This window comes from Numenius arquata, chromosome 9 (assembly GCF_964106895.1).
Source record: "Numenius arquata chromosome 9, bNumArq3.hap1.1, whole genome shotgun sequence".
Lineage (NCBI taxonomy): Eukaryota > Metazoa > Chordata > Aves > Charadriiformes > Scolopacidae > Numenius > Numenius arquata.
In genome coordinates, this window is record NC_133584.1 from 12,642,432 (window position 1) to 12,663,742 (window position 21,311).

At 43.1% G+C, this 21,311-nt stretch overlaps 1 protein-coding gene across 3 annotated transcripts in view; it reads left to right on the forward strand.

The window, feature by feature from the left end:
* The window catches only part of LPP (LIM domain containing preferred translocation partner in lipoma), a 337,622-nt gene that overhangs the window by 276,339 nt on the left and 39,972 nt on the right, over window positions 1-21,311 (forward strand). For all 3 annotated transcript variants that reach the window (XM_074153096.1, XM_074153094.1, XM_074153097.1), the window contains one exon: window positions 14,721-14,890. In XM_074153096.1, the coding sequence (XP_074009197.1) occupies window positions 14,721-14,890 (170 nt within the window). The remainder of the gene's footprint in view (window positions 1-14,720; window positions 14,891-21,311) is intronic.

Below are 21,311 nucleotides of genomic sequence, written 5' to 3' on the forward strand. Positions count from 1 at the left end.
TGGTGGTTTTTCTGTTATTTCTTCGCTCTTATTATAGCAGGGCATTGGGTGAGGAGCTATAACTAAGCTGTTTCAGATCTGCCAGCTTCTTTGTGTTTTGTACAATGTAAGGTGTTCACACACAGTCTCGCTGCCTATTGCCCTTCGCAGAACAACTTTCTTTCATTTAGGAGGGAAGAGAAGGTGGCTGACCTGTGGCCTTGAGTCTCTTGTAAACGACCACAGTCCTGAGACTATGAATAACAGCTGTTAGGCAGCGAGTAGGAATGGTGTCCATCCAGCAAATGCCTGATTACAAGAGCTGTTCTGGCCTAGGAAAATTGCAGCTGTTCGGAAGAACAAGTAACATTTTACGGGATGATGTTTTGGAGCATGGTCTAATCATGACGCAGAGTGGGTCACATCTCAATAGGTGTGTGTTGACTAGAAGATGCTTAGACTGACATCAGCTTGGCTAGAGGTCTGGCTGACTAAATATAGCCTAAGCTCTCAGGAGATCAGCGTGTGCAGTGGCTTCATGCTTGTGCTCTGGGGACAGAGGAGAACAAAACAATATGAAGCGGAAATAACACCATAAAATGAGATATTCATATTGTTTCCCCTGGGCAAGTGTTTACTAATTTTGTGTTCCTCTTAGCTTGTGTTCCTCATCCCATGGTGACCCTTAGTACTTCAGACAGGGCTTATCTGCAAGAAAAGAAGTTCCTAAGTCTTTAGTCTGTGGTTTCTGAAATGCCAGTCTCTCTCTTGTTATGGAGGAGTTGCTTTGACTTTCTTGTGAAGCAGTATTGGACTTCAGACTATTTCCAGGTGTTCTAATGTTTGGACATGGATATGAAGCTTCACTCAAATGCTTCTGGAGCCATCTGGTCTAGAACACGGGCTGGAGACTTCCCAGAAGCTGCATAACGCATGTTATTTCACAGGTCCTCATCTGTGCAGAGCCTGCAAAGGGCTTAGAGCAGTGCAAAACAATGAAAGGTATTTCCAAAATGTTTGAAGTCTCAAACATTTGCATTGGGCCTCACATTGCTGCAATTCTCTGTTTTGAATGCTCACTTTTGCAAGTTGTAACCTTTCACTGGGACAAAAATCTCCCACACGGTTTCCTATGCTGGGGTGTGAATACTAGCTTCCCCAATCTACCCATCACATCTGACTTTGTCAACACAACAAAGTTGCATCATTTTAGGTGCAAATGGAAACCGACTGACTTAAACCAGCGTTGGCTTTCTGGGATTGGTCATATAAATTCAAAAGTACCTGAAGTTGACTAGGTTTACATCAGTTAAAATCAGGCTTGGGATAAACTGAAATGAGTATCTCTACATGTACCTCAGATCTAAATTTGGAGGTCTAGTGGATTTCAAATGATTCTGTTATCACATGTAAACAAGTCCATCGGTTTTCTCTACTGTCATACCAAACTGCTTAATGAGGATTAAATATACTTACTGTCTTCGCAGTGAACTCCCATGTATGTAGGAAACCAGTAAAGAGCACCCTGAAAGTTCAGAACACAATGATTTGCCAACTTTCTTCATATGGACGTTGCCGTCATTGGTTCGGGATGTTCAGAACGTTTTTCAACACGGAGTTTTTGGCAAACACTTGTAATTCCTGCTGATGATAGCCTTTTCTAACGCTCACTCAAGGACATTGGACTGGCAGGACTCATCATGACCTCTGGATATCGGATCGGTCCTTTCCGATTGGTTCCGCCCTGTCACGAGGAGGGAAAGCTTTTGGGGTTTCAGTTTCCATCGGTGCAAAATTCTCAGGTCAAGAATTGTGTGAATAATTCAGGAGACAGGGATTGGTGCCCTTCTCGCGGAAGCCAATTTAGAAAGAACTTTCCATCTTTGAAATGTGATGAGTAATACTTCGAGCGCGCCTTTGTAGATGCTCATCAACATCAGAGCTCCTCATGGAGGACTACAGGTTAAATGTCAGGACAAGCTGTATCATGATAAATATGGATCAGAACCCACATTTCCTATGTCTCCTACTGGTTGTTAGTCAACAGGCCCTAGAGTCTAAACCACCACCTCAAACGGAGCAGTCTTAGGGCCACTAAAAAGCTTGGCTTAATGATGTGAGGGGTTTTTTTAACTTACTATTTTTTAAGCCTTGCTAATTATGAATCAAAAGCTGTAGGATGTGTGAGAGTGACACATGCAATTGTGCAGATGGGTTTTCCACATACTTTCTTTAAATAAAATAATAATTTTTATAAATATATATCTCATGTTTTACACTAATTCACTTCTAATGGAAACCAAGCAAGAAAACTTTTGTCTCCTTTTCCACCAAGCTCTGAGAATGTGACAATCAGGTGAGCATAATGATGTATGGATACCTGATATCATACTGCTCCATCATGGACTCCAGATATGCAGCATGTGCCACAGGGTGGTGACTTTGGAAATAGCTTAGAGAGTTATCAGTATTACTTTCCATCTACCTCGGCCAGTAAAAGCAGGTCCCATGACCCAAAGGATGAGCAGAATTGAGTATAATTCATATGATGTCACCAACATAACATCAAATGTTATTTTAAAAGGACTTTTGCTCTCAATACCAATGCCACATTTTAAGGTTATGACACGTCTGGTTGTCCTGAGTAGAAACAAATGTTGCGCGTCCCCTCCAGAATGGGAGTGCCTCTCTATCCCAGGTTGTAAAGCTCCTGTTACTTGTCCAAGAGTGTAAACAAATATTGGACCTTGCACCTGGTTGGAAAAGTCCCAGATTTTGGGGCGAAGAAGGAAACCTCTGTCCAGTAGGTTGCTTTAATGAGAAAAAACAAGAGTTAGTTGATTCCAGCTGCTGAGAAATTTGGAGTGATGGAATTCAGTACAAGGGACGGCGGATGGTTGGTGTACAGGTGAGGCGGTTTCCAGCGCCTGATGGATGTGATTTATGGCAGGGCTGCTGTCAACACGCAGGCAGCGCATGTTTCAAAACAGCAAGGAAGCTTTGGGCTGGTGCCGGATTGTGAAAGGCAGAGTTTTCAAAAGCCCTTAAACAAATGAGGTGCTGGCTGAAATTTGGTGGGACATCTTCTAATGCAGTCAGACACCTTTGAAAACCCCAGACATCAAAGCTGTTGGGGATATGAGAGCTGCCATTTGTTCAGGACTCTACTCTTTGTGTGATCCAGCCTTTCTCTACCTTTTTTTTTTTTTCTTTTTTTCACTTTTGGCAGGGGAAAGACAGGTTCCCTCCCTGTTTCTTGTTTTTTGTCAGACGTTTTTCCCCAGGCAGGCATGCAAGAGGCGTGCCAGGCTGGTAGACCAGAGCCATTGGCACGGGAAGCATCTCTGACTCAAAACTTTGCCATTACTCAGGCGTTTTCACCTTCTTCACTGAACAGAGCCTTTGGTAAAAATCTCTTGATGCCACCACCCTCCTAGTGATGCAGCGAGGCAGAGACAAGCTGCCGAACACTGTCTGGAGCACAGCCAGGCTATGGAAGAGTGAATTGAGTCATTCATGCCCAACAACGGATGTGATTTTTGGCTGGGCATGAGTCTGGTGAACATACTGATGGCGCCTGTCCTGGGCTTATGAAATGGTTTGGCTGGGCTGGGTTTGAAACAGAAAGTGGTTTGAAGTGCCCTTGTGCAACATGGAAGCAGTTGGAGGTGAAAATCTTTGGGAAAGGGGACATTGTTTGCTATGTCTCTGTTCAGCACCTAACACCGTAGGGCCTCGACTCATCGCTTGAGGCTGCTTCTGTGCTGCAAACCCAACTGTAGTCCTTTGGGAACACAGTAAAAGGCAACTAATTTTTTGACCTAGACAAAAAGGCTGCAATCTATATCAGTGTGAGTCTTAGCTGGTCCTTTCTGACTGCACCCTCGGTTCAGCTCTTAAGAAAGCGAGTGCTAAGGAGAATTTGATCTACATTTAAGGCATGCTTGCACTGAGCAGCAGCATGAACCTGTGGGCAGCCAAGCACTGGTCCTCCCCACCTGGAGGAGTGGGTGGGAGAAGATGCATGAACCGTTGCATAACGAACACCAAGCATCTGAAGAGGAGACCAGCTTGTCTGGTCTCCAGATCTGCTCTGTTTTGCAGCCACCTCTTATGTATAGGGTTGGGTGCAGCAGCCCCTGAAACTACCCTCCACTGCTCTACCAGCAAGTCTGATCTCCGGAGTCAGTGGGCGAGCAGGCTGGGACAGCACGGTCAGAGACACCTGCCAGGGGGCCCAGATGGGCTGGGGAGAGCTGCCCCCACGTAGCTGCTGGCTGGGGCTTCTGCCACTGGCCCTCCCAGTAATTGCAAGGTATTCCTTTGTGGCTTTCCAAAAGAGGATCCTGAAATCTGATAGAGCATTACAGAGCGAGCCCAGCAGGCCAGAGGATCACCCAGGAAAGCCCACCCTGGCCATTGCCCCGATAAGGGTGGGAGGAAGAGTTAATTCTGCCTTGTATTCTGCCTTCCTTTCCCTGCAGGAGGTTCAGACAAGCGTGGTTGCTCACCTTGTGTGCTGTCATATATTTGGCATTTCCACTGTCCAGGGGCTATCATGCAATGTGGCTTTGCAAGTGTAAGCGCAAAGGGGCCTGGCTCAGTGTTTGTTGCTGTTGGGATCATCAGAACTGCCAAAAGTTTGTCTGATACACAGCTCTGTTCCCTGGGTGCCATGTAATGGTAAGGTCTCACTGAAAAATAAGATTTCAACATTAGTGATGTTTTCCAAGGAGAAAAGTCATCTTTGTTTTAAAAACTCTCCTTTTCCTATGAAAGTAAAATAAAAGAAGAGCTTTCTCAGCTTTTGAAAGTATAGGAAAGCCCCACTTTCTCACAGTCTTTGCAAATTTTGCCCCATTTTTATTTTTGAAAAAAAGTAAGGAGTTTTTTGTGTTTCTTGCTTTTTTCTTGCTTCCTGTATATGATCAGGTTCCCCTGATGGAGAGGAGTGATGGCACAGGAAGGTGGGGGACTTTGTGAAAGTAGGATTTTTTTTTTTATTATTTTTATTTTTTTTTAGAAAAATTATTGCATTCCATATCTAGTTCAGTGTTTGTTGGCCGGTGTTTTTGGTGCAAATCAGTGCTTTGAAAGTCTTGCCCCCAAACACAAACATCTTTTTAATTAAAAAAAAAAAAAATGAAATGACACTTCTTTCCTTCTAACTCTACACTTGCAACTTAAAACTACTTTTCTTTATTGTATCGGTGCCTAGCATTAAGCCCAGGCTGGGAGGATTCATAGATTCATAGATTGGTCCAGGCCGGAAGGGACCTCCAAAGGTCATCTAGTCCGACCTCCCCGCAGTCAGCAGGGACACCCCCAACTAGACCAGGTTGCCCAGGGCCTCGTCGAGCTTCACCTTGAATATCTCAAGGGAAGGGGCCTCAACCACCTCCCTGGGCAACCTGTTCCAGTGTTCCACCAGTAGTAGTAGTTCACCAGGAGTAGTGAAAAGAAGCAGGTAGCAAGGAGCGTGCCTGGGAAGGAACATGGGACATGGCACCCTGTCTGCAGTGTGGGAGAGCCAGGGGGAGGCAGGGGCTGGAGGAAGAATTGCTGTTTCTTCCAGCAAAAATGTCCCGGTGCCCCAGCTGAGAGTGCCTGGCAAAGGCACGAGAACAACTCCCTTCTCTGTTTCCAGAGCTGGGGCTCTTCAGTGAATACACAACTGTAGTCTCTGTCATCTGGTAACTTTCATCACCACTAAAGAAAACATTTATAAAGGAAATACAGTACATTTTACTCTCTCCCTTGCATTTCCTTGATCGATCAGCAAAGGGAGGAATGTTTCCCCTCTTGCATTCTTTTTTTCACCCCCTTTCTTTTGTCTCCAGATGTTACTGAGGCTCTATTTCAACCCCTTTGCACATGGTAAAACATGTGCCAAAAAGTTGACACAATGTAACAACAACAACAAAAAACAACAACAGAAAAAGCAGAGCATGCTGCAAAAAAAGTATGTGGGACCTTAAATATTGTAGAGCATCACTGACCCCCACTGGGCTGCGACACTCACTGCAGATCACCCAAACTGGGGGACTCGTACCTCATCGATGTGTTGGGGACACAGTCAGATCAATATTTGCCTACACTGCAAGGCCTTCCCAGGGGAGGGAGGGTGATCAAGCATTGGAACAGGCTTCCTAGAGAGGTCGCCAATGCCCCAAGCCTGTCAGCGTTGAAGATGCATTGGGACAATGCACTTAACAACATGCTTTAACTTTCGGTCAGGCCTGAATTGGTCAGGAGTTTGGACTAGATGATTGTTGTTGGTCCCTTCCAACTGAAATATTCTATTCTATTCTATTCTATTCTATTCTATTCTATTCTATTCTATTCTATTCTATTCTATTCTATACTTTGCTCTAGGGTTCACACAGATCCACACTTCAAAAGCTTCCCATACAACTGATGCAGACTGAGTCAAGCCCATGTGTGTTCTTTAAAAAGGCATTGGCTTAGATTACTGCAAGGGACATTGGATGGAAAGAAAGGCTTGCTAGTGGTAAGGTTTGGTACTTACTGAAATTTTTTTGCCCGAGTTGGCGAAATCTCTGTTGTTGGAGGTTCTTAGGAACAGGTTAAACAAGTACCTGTCAAGAATGATGTAGAAAGAGTTGATCCCGCCTTCGAGGCAGTAAGATAGTTTCCATGACCTCTCAAGATCCTGTTCAACTTGAGTTTTTATAGCTTTATGAGAAAATCAGGAGTGCTTCTCTCTGAACTGCTTCTCTCTTTATTTTGTGGCAGTGATGCATTGTGGTTGCAATAATTTAGGAAGGTACTTCCACTGCTTTGGTAAGCACTTGTAATCTGCCTTATATCAGAGACAAGCTGAATTGTCTCTTATGTCCCAGGGAGTTGAGGATAGGGTGATGTAGATGTGTAAGGGACAGGGACCATCACCACAAAGATGTTGAAACACTTTCTTCCTCTCTCATTAAAGAGAGGACAGTAGCAGGGGCACAAAACACTTCGTGCTCGGTTGCTACATGGCTCAGCCAGGCTGCCAGAGAGTGACAGTGTGGCCTGCACCCGGAGCACATTCCTCCTGCCAGAGAGGGGATTCCGGCAGGACAGGCACTAGGGGTCCCTTTTAAGTTGAGGAGTATTCCTGCTGCAAGCCTTTTTGGAGATGGTCTTATGGTTAAAGAGACTAGACTGGTATTGAGAAGATGCAGTTTTAAATCCTGTCTCGTCACAAACTCCTTGTGTGACCCTCAGCAAGTTATTTTACCTTTGTGGGTCTCAAGTCCCCACCTGCATGTTGGGTGTCCTAACAGTCCTCTACCTTCCTGGGGTGTTGGAAAGATTCACCATGAGGGCTAGTGACTGGCTCGGATAGTAACCTTGTGGTGAGGAGCACAGAGGAGCATTTGAAAAGGTACAGTAAAGCGTTAGCAGTGTGAGCCGGCACAGTTGCAGTGCATTTGCTGTGTGGAGTTGAATGAGACCTCCAGGGCATACTGGGAATGTGTCAGGTTTGCAGCCAAGCAACGTGAGAATATGAAGTTGTATTGTGGTTGGAGGAAAGGGATGAAAACAACAGGAGAGTGCGGCTACTGCTGGATAAGCACAGTGCAAATGACAAGGAGGTCACTGCAGGGACCTGTACATCTGGAGTACAAGTGCAACGTAGTTAAAGCAGAATAACCAGGACACAGTAATTAAATCACGGCCTTGGATTTAATTTATGAAGTGTTACAGGCACACGTTGCAGCATGAAGCTCTGTTTACTGTGAAAGATTGTGTTTTCTGATGTCTGCTGAAGAAGAGGGAATTAAGATTGATCTGTCTCGTGTCCAAAGGCTGTGTAAGACAACTGATGCATACAGCCTGCTACTGTCAAATGGTGAAACTTCAAGCTTGGATCCCGGCACAATAAACCATTGCCAAGGGCTTCCCACTCAATGAGACGTCTGAGTTCAAAAGCAAAAAAAAAAAAGGTAGGTAGAAAAGGCAAGGATGAGATGTGAAAAATACCATTGTTTCCTACAAAATTCACAAACTACCTTTGGGTTTCCCTTTATACTTTTATTGTTGTGCCCTGAGTGCCAAAGAGTTGGAATAACTCTGAGACAGACATGATCAGTGCATCTTTCCCTAAGATAATCACAGCCAGACACATACCTCCCATGCTACACAGAAAGGGAATAAACCCTCTCTTGTGGATCAGAGATTCCTAGTTTATTCCTTTCGGATAAATCAAAGAAACCAGGACCTGTTGGGTGCTTATGAGTTGCAGGATAGCTACCATTGAGATTTAACTCAGTGAGAGTGTACTGGCAGTTAAGGTCTGCTATTACACTGGTATCATAATAGATTAACGTCTGCTCCTGTATCCCTTTAAAATGGAATAGTTGTGCCTGTCTGACATAGGTGCCCTGAGGAATCCCACGTGCCTGGGAAATGCTTAAAAACCCTTGGATAAAAGTCACTAGGAAAGAGGAGGGAGAGAGGGGAAAATCTTGTTACATTGTTGACTTATGGTCAACGTTGTCCTCGAAATGCTGTTTTGTCATCAATATTTCTTCATTAGGAATAATGATTTTTCCACATTTACTGCCAGCTGATTCAAAGCTGTCCAAAAGCAGAATGTGTCATGAATCTCTAAAATGCGTTCGCTGGCGAACTCTAAACAGAGATGATTAGAAAAATAATGCAGCGGAAATACTGGGTGTCTTGAGGCTGCCAGGGGAACTTTTAGCGAGATATTTTGTTCAATGTATTTACATATTTTAAAAATGTTCCTGGTACACTTTTGTAAAGGCAGTATGCTGTATTTCTTTAGTTCTTTCTTGCATAGCATATCAGGGCTGCAGTGAGAGCCGGGGAATACACTTAGCTGATCAAGGGAAATTGTGTAATTGATAGGCACTGAGGATATGACCTTGTGGTATATTCCCACAGTACTGTTAAGTGGGAAACAGTTTTTTCCATCATGCAGAAGTTTTTGAGGTGTCAACGTTTTTTTCCCCCACATTTCGGCAAATGCAAAACCTTCCTACTTTGATGCTTTTATCAGAAAATTATCCCCTATCTCCTGTCTGCATAGAATGCATGCTTTGAATTCATGAATTTAAGCCTTTTGCAGGAAGAAGGTTGGCACATTTTCTCTCTGCTTTCTTTACTCTTAGTATCTCTAGTTATTGCCTGAATTGTGTGTGTTTGGCACAGTGCATCATATAGCGAGAGACAGTCGGTGTCCCAACAGCTTAGTCTCTAAGTAGGAATGACAGACAAATAATGCCATAGCCTTAAAGAGGCTTGTTTGTACCTCCTTGGATGTGCAAACAGGACCATCTCAAGCTAGCTGGATGGAGTTACGTTACATCCATATTTGGCTCCAGTGTGATTGCTATCGGAATATTATGCCATAAGCATTAGTATGGCATGTACCTATTCCATCATCCATCTTCAGTGGTGGATGTTTGTCTGATTGGCTCACATTCTTAATCTGACATTTAAAAGTGACTCATGTCCCAGATAAGATTGGACACCCTGTATCTAATTCCTTGTCTCCAGATCACGCCCAGACTCTGGCCAATTCTTAAGAATCTTGCTGAGTAACAGCTCAGATTATGGCCTTTCGTATTCGTCTTCACAGATAAGCCCTGCATCCAAGTTCCAGTGACCTTGAATCTCTGCAACATCCTTTTCTAAAAATGCAATTTCTCCCTGTTCATGCTCAACTAGAATGCAGCTGCAGAAATCTCTCTCTAGCTTGTAACTTAGGCTAGATCATTCCTGTCTCTTAATCTCTCCTCTGATTTCATTTCTGCATCATCTCAAGCAGAAGCTTCTTGTCATTACTTGCATGGCCCGTAATGACCTATTCCCACCCAGTGACTTATCAACTCATCCTTCCTGTCTGCAGGTGTCTATGTTCAATCTTCAAGCATTTACGTTCCCTTTTGTGCTTTGTCCTTTCCTTAGAAGCATCCCATAAACTTCTCTCAAACTCCCTCCAGATCTTCTCTCAAATTCTTCCTTAACCTCTTCCTCTGCTGGGCTGTCTGCAGATTCCTTGTCAATAGTAAAACATTTAGAGTGCTGAGACCACAATTTTCCTTGCTGATAGCTTTTGTCTGATTGCTTCTTTGTATTTCCTATCTATACCCAGTTGTTCTTGCTTGTATTAGATTGTAAACTCCTGCAGTCAGGCCCTTCTTTGTATTCTGTGTTTGTCCAATACCCAGCACAAAGGGGCTGTTCCACAATCTGAGCAGCCAGGAGCTGTGGTGGTATATGCAAAAACCATGTAATAATAGTAATAAAATAATGAAAAGTTAGAACGTGGCATCATGTCCAATAGGAGTTCCGCTCCTCCCTTCCCCCTCTTCATCAGATTTGCAGTATTTCAAATTTTTTATACAGCAGAGACAGTAAATGAGGACGTTTTGGAATAAAGTAGAGTAGCTGATGTTTCCTTTCAGCTGCTGAAGTGTTTCCCTGTGATCCACTCAGAAATGATGGCATTTCCAGCAGTTTCAGCAGGGAAGCCTCTGTGGGCACCTCTGTATGTCCCCCCAAGGTAAGACCAACATGTGGCAGCCAGGCTCAGCTGAAGGAAGGTCACGGCCAAGGTTATGAACCCTCTTTCATGCAAAAGTAGAGGACTCCAGTGTCCCAGGCTTGCTGCCAACATATTACCTTCTAGTGTTGCTGAAATGATCTTGAAAAAGGACCTAAAAAGGGCTGAAGGGGCAAAAGAATGTTGAAATGACATAGTTTCATCTTCATGCAGTTTAGTACTAATTTTGTCCTTTGTCTTTAAGCTGCCTTTTAAGTGCTGTTTGTCTCTGTGGGAAGCAAATGGGTCACGTTGTTCTATGTTTCTACTGTAATACGCTGCCTGCTATTTTTCTCTTAGATTATTTGTGTAATCTTTTTTGTGCAATCTGTTTGTTCTTGAGTCTTGCAAGCTTTGCCTTTGCTACTTCTTTCCCAATAGGCAGTGCAACTTGTTCTGTATTCACTCATGGGTATTCTGCACACAGCGGACTGGGTTATTTCAACCAGTGTGAAAATATTAAAATGGGGAACATGTGTGGGCACTTAATTGTGGTGAGTCTGACCACAAATACCTTCACCCTTGGTAATTGGCACACGGGAAAAGCAGACCTTTGTTTTGTTTTTATCAGACATAATGATAGATACATCGTTTTTAGTGGGGTTTTTCTGGTTTTCTAAGGAAATGAGGCTTGTGCAATCGCACCGCCTGTGTGCATGTGCCTGTCTGTTTGTCAGTTCCTCCCTCACCAATAACACTTGAAACTAATAGCCATTTTCAACCAAATTTGAGCGAGGCGCAGGAGTCGGGGGAGGCAACCTGGTTTTACACAAGTCTTGCGAGATCCCAGATTGCACCAAAGTCTGCAAAAGGTGCAACTTCTAATGGCCGCATCACTGCGAGCCACATTGGTTGTGTGTTTGCCCGCATGCCTTTACGTGGATCCAGCCACCTAACTGTAAGCTCCCGAATTTGAATAATTTAGCTTACTTGCTTTTGCCCTTCGGGCGAGTGAGTCAGTTGGGGGTGGTGCTAGGCACAGGGCTTGTGTTTTGAGTCTGACTGGAGTGGCCATGTCTTATGAAAAACATGGCTTGCTCCAGGCCACAGTGTTACAATTTGCATATAAACTTATGAAAAAGGAAGCTTTCTTTGAGCTTTGCAGTGTGAGAGTTTACAGGAGCATTTCTGTCTGTGTACATAATAACAGAAGCTGGACTTCTCATAAATGTAGATGGGTTAAGTCTGTTGCTGCCTGAATGGGAATCTTCTGTGGAAAAACCCAGAAAGAGGAAGGAAAGCCTAAGGAAATACCAACGTGAAGGGGAGAAGTTGGCCAAGACTTATGTTGTGCTGTTCTTTGGTTTATACCTGGCCACCAGCAATGTAGTTGGGGAATGCCTCAGAGCCGTGCAGGAATGTAGCCTCAGGGCACCTTTGGAGGCAGAGAAGATGCCTTTATGCCCCTTGCTCAAAGGCAGGACAGAGGTACAAAGGCACCAAGTGATCTGCCAGAGATTACAAGAGTATGTATTTGAGTTAGGGAACAGACCCAGATCTCCTGACACAAGAAGTACAGCCAGAAGTATGGTCTACACATAGACAGTTTCTCCAGAAAATGGGGAGATGCCTCGGTCAAAGAGGAAGATAAATGTTGAAGTATACAAGAGCTGGCTAAATTATGAATGTGAGAAGAGGAGGAGGGGGAGAAAAGATTCCCACATGTTCTACTCAGATGTTAACAAAGAAAGCTGAGAAGTGTTTGCATAGACACTACATTATTCCATGTCCAAATGCCTCATAAAAATAATACCGGATGATCACAGAATGGCACACCAGGGAAAATAAATTCTTCAGCGGAATATTCCCTCTGGAAAAACACTGTGTAAAGTAATACACTAATGGCTTTCAATTTCATGTTTTATATATAGAGATATTAACTGCTCCCCAGACGTCTCTTCATATTACAGCCCAGCTACATGAGCAGTTCGGAGAAGGCCCCAGCGCACGATTGGGCTTGTCCACACACAGGACTAAGCAGTGCTCTCCTGTTGTATGTGCACCTCCTGTGGTATATGCAGTAGGTTTCTTCTGCCTCCTTCCCAGAGCAGTACTCCTGCCGTGGTTCTCTCCAGTAGGATCTTTTTTTTCTTCTTTTTCCTTGTCCTCATGGTTTTTTCCATTCTTCCCCCGCGCTCTGTAGCTTCACCACCATGCTGGGAACCCTGCATTCCTTCTCTGCTCGTAAAAAAAGGAGTCCTCACAAGAAGCGTTACAGTGGAGTGATTAAAGCACAACACTGTGAATCAAAATGCTAATAACAAATGCTAAAGGAAGTTAAGTATGAAAACAACATTATTAATTCCAATTTGGGCAGTTTCCAGGCTTGTCTGGATTTATCTGGTGACTTCTCTCTCCACATTGCTCAGACTGGGAGCTGTTTGAGTCAGGAACTGTCTGTCCTGTATAATGCCAACTACGGTTATGCCGTTGTAGCAAATTGGAATGATCTGGGTTCTTTTCCAAGCTTTCCTAATATATCTCAAATGTGTATATATATCATCCTGCTGCATCCTGAGGGATCCAAAAGTAGCTTACATGCTTTGTTCGCTGGATGTAGCCTGTTGGAGTGTGAGACAGGCAGGGAAGAAGTCATGAGCGCAGGGACATTGTTGTTGTACTATGCAAGGACAGCAGCTCTTCTGTTGGGGTGATGAGACATGTCCAAGTCATTTTAGGAAGCTTTGCAGTATTTGTTTGAAAAGGCCAATAAACGCAGACCGCTTTAGAAGAGAACATCATACCGTTGCTGGATTACTTATTCTTAGGGACATAGTATTTGTATATGCCTTTATGAGCAATTCTATTTTGAATTCAGTCTGCCTTCCTGCTTGCACCTCAGCTCTTACTTCCCTTTCCCTCCTTCCCACCATCAGTGACCACACTACTCCATCCCTAGAGCCTTGAAGGAGAAGTGCAGAGTTCCAAGACTGGGGACACCATAATTATTCTCAAACTGGAGAATACCTTTTTGAGTGGGACAAAGCCCCAGACCATAGTTGCTCTATTGCCTTCAGTGAGGCCCTCCTGTGTAGGGTGGCTGAGGTTATCCTAAAACCTTCCATGACTCTGTGCATGAATTATTTTCAACAGTGATTGCTGGGTAAGGACTTCAGACCTGCAGGGTCTATCTCCATGTTCTAGAATTCAAATGGCAGAGGAAAATTGCAAAGGTGTGCCTTCCACCCACCCTCTTCCATCATCTCTGCACCACAGTCTTCCCTAGGAAAATGTCTTTCCCATGATCTGACAAAACTTCTTTCTTAGAAGAAAGAAGAAACCACCCTTTTATTTGTGTGTGGCATTAGGGGCCTTTTTCAGAAACAGACAGAGCTCTTAGGGCTTGTCTTTACTTAGAGTCCTTACTAGCAGCTTCTGATATACCTTTTTTGAAGCAGGAAAGAACAAAGTATCCACACATCAGTTTCTTGAGGAATAGTTTCTGTGCTTTAAATAGACACAATATCTTAATCCGTATTAATCTTCAAACAGAAAAAAGTCATTATTCCACGTAAGAGATGATATTGCACTCTTTGTAATCACTCAGTCTTTAGCTACTACTTTTTACTTAAAATATCAACTAGCTCAGCATCAGCACGTTAGCAAGAGCAGGAGGATTGATACTGCTATACTAGCAAAAGCGTAAAAAGTGAAATCCTTTTGCCAGTATAATTGGCTCCATTGAGGGAATTGGTTTAAGCTGTACAAGCAAAAAACTATTAAATGGTAACAACTGTGCTGCCACCAGGCAGCTTTACGAGGCATCCTACCACAGAATCCTTTCATGTGGAGGCAAGGCTTTAGGCACAGGTTTATCCCATCTAACTGAGGAGCTGAGGACTACTATATATCTGGGTTAGACAACAGCTGAATGGTTTGCATCTGGGGCTCAGACTCCTTACCGTGATCTCTGGCTAGCAGCAGTGGAACTGGTATCAGTGCAGTCTTCAGAGCCAGTTTCAAGCCTCTCTAGATCTTTTCATATGGGCCAGCACTGGAGTGCCTTCCAGTGGCGCTGGATCTTTGCCAGCCATGGCACAAATTGCTCTTCTGTTGACTGAGCTGCCGTTTACCTGCTATGCAGCACAGGTGTGTGGGAGGACCTTCTCTGCAGCTGAGACCAGGAGCTTGCTTTCACTGATGTCCTTTCCTTTGGTGACAGGCCGCTGTGCCCGCTGTGGGGAGAATGTTGTTGGGGAAGGCACCGGCTGCACAGCCATGGACCAGGTCTTCCACGTGGAGTGTTTCACCTGCATGATGTGCAACAACAAGCTGAGGGGACAGCCTTTCTACGCAGTGGAGAAGAAAGCCTACTGTGAACCCTGCTATATTGTAAGTACCCACTCTTGTTTGAGCACTGATTTTAGTATATAGACATTGGAAGCATTGATTTCTCTTATTGCTGTACAGTTGCCTTATGGTTAAAACCTGACAATCCCATGGCAGTACCATGGGCGCTAGTTTTTCCATGGTCTTCAGAAGAACTCTGATCTTTTCAGCTTCCTGGGTGAATGCTGTTTCCTGGTCTAACCTGTCTCTGAAATGGAGTGGCCAAAGCAGAGAAAGAAGTGGTTTTTGTGATTTTTTTCAGCTCTGTAAGGAGCAGACTATGCAATGATTTTTAATTGATAGTGTTGCTCTCAGAAGCTTTCTGTGTTGAGAAACATGATACCAAAATGCTTACAAACTGGTGCTCACTAAGATTAAGGAGGCGGGATGCAAGATAGCACTAAAACTTCTAAAATCAAGACCTTTGCATTGCTTGATGGAAGTCCTTCTGCTGAACTAAGGGTCTTTGGATTGGATATCTTTTAAAGCTTATCTTACCCTAAAACTTCACTTGATGCCTCCAACATGATCTTAAAGCAAACAACAGTTGCTCTGAGGAGCTGCACCTTCTAAGAGGCTCCCATGAGAACTAGTTGGAAGCAGTTGCAAATTAAAGAAACATCATATAATGTGCCTGAGGCCTTACCTTGAGGTGACCTTAGCATACAATGTATAGGGATAATCCTTGTAATTTAGAGTAAGAAAAGCACCAAAACATTCTTCAAGTGTTGATAGGTCTTCCTCTCAACCTCCAATTCAGAGTTACTTTTATAAACGCTGGACCTGAGATCCTTCTGGAATCGGATTTGTACTTCTGAAAGGAAAAAAATTGATGCTTTTCCTGACACTTCTGGCATTCCAATAATAATTAAAGCAATAATATGTATCTCTGAAAATGCCAGTATCCCTTCTCCTGCAGCGCCTTTGCAGTGGGATTATTGCTGAAATACTGAATATAAAAAAAGACAATTTTGTCTTATTTACAATGGCAGTGATGTATGAGCATTGTTAACTGGCTTTTAAAAACTAAATGATCTTTTGATGGAATATGTACCTTTTAAACCATTTCCATAAAATGATCGCACCATAAAAAATCTAAGGTTAATTTTGTGGCAAGTTTGACCATATGCAAAGCACTGCAGACTTCTAGGAAGGTGCATTCATAATATGATTGGAGTAACTTTATGCAACTGGAATTAAACATTTCATTGACTTCAGGCTGGAATTGACTTCATCTGCTTGCAGATTGATACTTTCTTTTCCTCTTTTTTAAATCAAGCACTTATTCTTCACCACTCATCTGCTTTAGTTTGGGAAAACATCTGCATTAGCCACTGCAGTAATGGTTTAAGATTATTTAATCCCATTACTTATACACTTCATTAGCCTGAGTGAATCATTGGCAAGGGTTCAGTAAACTTCCTACATTGGGAGATAAAAGGATAAAAAAGGAAAGGGAGAAGGATTCTGTTCCTCGTTTTCTTTCAAATTTATCTTCTATTTAAGGGATAAAGGAATGATAATTGCCTGGTTGCATCTGCGTTTGTACGTTCTGTGATATGGCTTTGCAGGTCTAAGTACAGAGGAAAGAGTAAAAGTTTAATAGCTTTCTTCTATATAACCAGAAAGGGCCTTTAAATGTTTATCTATGCAGTCCACAAAAACCTGGTTATGGATTTAACCCAAAGCACGTCTGGATCCATCTGCTGCTGCACATGCAGGGGAAAGGATGGTGACGCTGATGGGGCTACATATGTGTGGCTGGACAGCTTGTACCATGAGTGGGAAATGGAAAGCAGGAATCTGGAAATCTGAGGCAGCAAAGAAAAAAGGAAAAAAAAAAAATAACAAAGCACCACCAAAGCACACATTAAACTCTTAAATGTGGAAGAAACAAGTGTTGGGAGCATGTCTTGATATCACTCAGAAAGCTCAGGACTCTGCTGTGCCAAAAGCCAGATTTACAAAGGATCTAGGCACCTGCCATGCTATTGGCTTTAGGCCTGAGGAATTTGTGTCATAGAGCATATGTCTCATTGATTTTTCAATGAAATGAGGTCTGCATTGGCTTTGATAGGATGATGAGTGCCTCAGTACACTGAGGGCCTAAGCTCGGCTTGCAAGTTGATCTTGCAAATGGATTGGGGGCCCTCAAATTGCTGAGGCACAATCTGAATGCACTTGCCTTTAGATGTGTGATGTGGTCATACTGGAGTCAACGAAAGTTAATGACCTGCTTGAAATCTAGCCTGTGCTTAAGGATTTTGCTGAATTGTGAACTCTGATTTTTTTGGAGCTTCCCCAAGTCCCATTATCAGAAAATAACTTGGACACTTGGATCCCTAGTTCTGTAGGAAATCAATAGGACTGAAGAACCCAGACTCGGATTCCTCTGGACCTGAATTCCTGTGAAAGGTGGAGCCTATGTGACTAGCCCAAGATTGCACAGTTAATCCATGGCTGTGGGCAGCTAAGAAAACAGGATTCTCAGCTGGTATAAATCTGAGCAATTCAGTGAAGCTTGTTTACTGGTTTACCTAATTCACGTTGATTTCTAGCACACATTCCCATTCCCCAAGTCCAAAACTCTCAACTTATTATGCAAGCCATTAGGTCAAGCTGCTTCATTTGTATAAAGAAAATTAACTGAAATATTTGCCTGGTCGTGATACATAAATTCATGAATTGTTTGATTTTTTTTTTTTTAACAATTCCCTTGTGTGACTTGTGGCTGTATGCACATAAAAACTATGTGCAAAAATAAAAATACATGTTTTTCAACAGTTAGAATTGGCTAATCTTCTCGGTTTATTATGTGACTTCTTAGTTGTGGTAGAGTGAAGCCATAATTAAGATTACTGCGAAGATCTGTATTTAATTACTTACTAGTCAATACCCAGCCTAAATAGCCTGCAGAAGGGTTGTTTTTTGGTTTTGTTTCTGGTTTTATTTATCAGTGACCCAGTTAAGATAAAATTCCCCAAAAGTCTGAATCAACATGTAAGGAGATCAATCACCTGTTTAAAAAAAATATTTTTCTAATGGGAATTTGAGTGCCACAGTTAATTTTTCACACAAAAATCCCCCCACCCAAAAGCCAGTCACTATCATTTCCTGTTACATCTTATGAATACAGTGAGTTCTGTTGCCAATGTGTTTGCTGGTTTTGCTCTGCATCCAAGGATTCTTTCATTATTGATGTTATTTTTAAAAGAGTACCAGTCTTCTCCATTAAGACACTTCTGCTGAATTAAAAGCAACTGTAAAAAATAAAGTGTTAATAGGAGACAGATGTCTCGGAGTCATTATGACAGTCAAGTAACATCTGAAATAATCACGATAGGGTTTCCAGTGTAACCAGCGTACTGCTGTACACATGATGAATGCTGTGTCTGCAGTATGTTATCAGTGTACTTTTCCCCTCCCTTACAGGACAAATTACTGTCAAAAAACATTTGGTTTGCTTCCTCTAAGTAGTTGAAGAGATTTTAGCACTGGCCTCAGTGCAGAGAAAAGGTTAAGAGTAATATCAGTAGAACCGTTGTTATAAAAGATTGAAGAGCAAGATGTTAGAGCAGTGCCAGCTGTCTGCTTTCCAAATACCCTATTATCATAAGGGCTGAACACAAGGTTAACCAGACACACCGGTCTGGCAAGAGTGATGCCGCTGTTTTGTGAATGGGATGGTCTTTGATGTCCTGATGACTTTCTCTGGGACGTGGAAATTTTCCTCCATTCTTTATCCCTGTTCCTGGCAGTACAGGGGTTGGCAGTTGGAGATAAACTCTGAGGCTGAGAGGTGCTGAGCACCTGCAGTTAGTGCAGAAAGCAGCAAGATCTCGTGGAGGGTTTCTTCTGTCGTGTCACAGAATTACACAGAATCACATGGGGTTGGAAGGGACCTCTGGAGATCATGTAGTCCAAAGCAGGTCCACCTAGAGCAGGTCGCACATGAACTTGTCCAGGCGGGTTTTGAATGTCTCCAGAGAAGGAGACTCCACCACCTCCCTGGGCAGTCTGTTCCAGTGCCCTGCCACTCTCAAAGTAAAGAAGTTCCTCCTCATGTTTAGGTGGAACTTCTTATATTGAAATTTGTGCCCATTTCCTCTTGTCCTATCCCTGGGCACTACTGAAAAAAGACCGGCCCCATCCTCTTGACACCCACCCTTTTAAGTATTTATAAGCATTGATCAGATCCCCCCTCAGCCTTCTCTTCTCTAGACTAAAAAGACCCAAGTGCCTCAGCCTCTCCTCGTAAGGGAGATGCTCCAGGGCCCTAATCATCTTGGTAGCCCTCTGCTGTACTCTCTCCAGCAGTTGCCTGTCCTTCTTGAATTGGGGAGCCCCAAGTGCGTGCCCCAAGAGTGTCCAAGTCAATGCAACCCACTGCTGGGCCCTGAGCCAAGGACGGTGTTGCAATGGGGAGGGGGATGAGAAAGCAGAAATAACTAACCAGGCAAAGCAGAAATACCTAGGGTTAGGTGAAAGAGTTCAGAAAAGTAGTGGGCTAGAAATGGTGAGTGATTGAAGGAGAGGAAAGAAACTGTCTCGTGTCTCTCTAGTTAGAGTGAGGGAAGATGGTGGTTATGGCTCTGCAGTGCCCTATGGAGACCCAGGGATCAAAGTTTCCTGTTTCTGCTGTGCACTGCAAGATATTGAGGACATGCCCTTAAACCCTACCCCAAAGAATACTTAAAAAGACTTTGGAGGCTGAAGTTCATCTTTACATAGTATTAAAGCTGTGGAAGTGCTGTAAGGGGGAAGAATTGTGTGATTGTGCATGGAAGTCATGCTCTGATGACTGCCATTCCCAGCTTTAAACTCAGGATTATAGTGCTCCACCTTTTTTTCCCTGATTGTTTGTTTTGTGAGGAGAAAAAAAACAACCCATATCTTCAAGGTTTCTCTCTCTTACAAGCTGCTAACTTTCTGCCTATCAGAGCCCTACTTACGTAGGAGAAGATACTTCAGACCAGAACACTAAAAGAAATGCTGATGTTTTAGGAAATGGTACCATTAGAGCCACTGGTACCCCGGAGCATCCTGGGAAAGCTTGAATTTGCTAATCATTCTGAAATGTTGGTATTAGCTTGATGTTTGCTCATTGAAATCTCTGGTAAAACTGCTATCAGCTTCAGTGAGACTGGTATTGCAAACCTTACCCTGTGTGCACACACGAGTGTGGTTGGTTGGAAGCTATGCAAGAGCAGCTACCTCCAGCACATACGGTTTAAAGTGTAAGGTTGATCCCTGCAGTAGAATTACATCTATTTTTAAAAATAATTCTGCAATTTGTAAGCAGAGATTACAGCACTAATTTAGCAACCATGTAACAATTTAAATTGGACCAGAAAAGAGAAACTATAATTTAAAGATATTTTTTTTATGATACAAGTTTTCTTCTTTTTAAAGTAAAAAGCCCTTTATTCTTGTTTTTGTCAAGCAACGTATTGAATTTGAGAGTAATTTATGGAAAGTGCTGCCAGCATGGTATTGCGAGTGCTCCACAATTTGAATTTAAACTGCTCAATGGGATCATTAAGACTATTATGCCTGCTTTCCAAAGAGTTTGAATTCAAAATGACAACTGGAACAAAAATATAAAATAAACTAAAGAGAAGTCACGCACTCTTTACGTGGTGGAATTTTTCTGCCCTCGAAATATTTCATTGAGATCAATGCTCTTCTTCAATCCTCTCCTAGAAAAAAGCTGGTGTTGCTAGTTTTAGTTCGGTGCTCCTGCGTGAGTCATCGGCAGCAGGGAGCTGAACCTGTGACCCGTGCATCTAAAAACATTAAGTCTTGGCTGCCATAGCGGAGAGAAGCAGCTCAGCTGCACCAGGCGGCACTGGGCTCCTGCCCTGCTTCTCTCTTACCTACAACAGAAGAGGTCCACAGGCGTAGCAGACACAATACGGGCCCAGAGTTTTGCTTGGCTTACAGGCATTTTTTAATCCTATTGATTATTCGCTTTGGTAATTTAGCTAGTCTAGGCCCAAATGGTAACTTCTTTGGGAAAAAAAAAAAAAACAAACACAGAAGGGAAGACTGACATTCCTGGTAAACTGATCATCAGTTGTAAAACTGAACAATTAATAAATCCCTTAAGAGTGTAATAGCCCTTTCTATCAATAGCACCCAGCATCAGTTGACATAAAAAATACAAGCTGGGGAAGGAAGTGGCGGTCATAAGCTCAACACTTACTTAGGGTGGTAAATGCTCTCGTGCAATCAGGACATAAAAATAGAGGAGGATGGGGTGCTATTGCATAAGCTTCCAGGAGTCCAAGTCTAGGAGGTACAAAAATGTGTGTGTGTGAGAGAATATGTCAGTGAAGCAGCTTCTGTCAGAACTGGGATGGATGCTGAACTTAGCTGACCCTCTTGAAGCCTGCATCTGTTTTTTCAGTGGCTTACCAGCTGT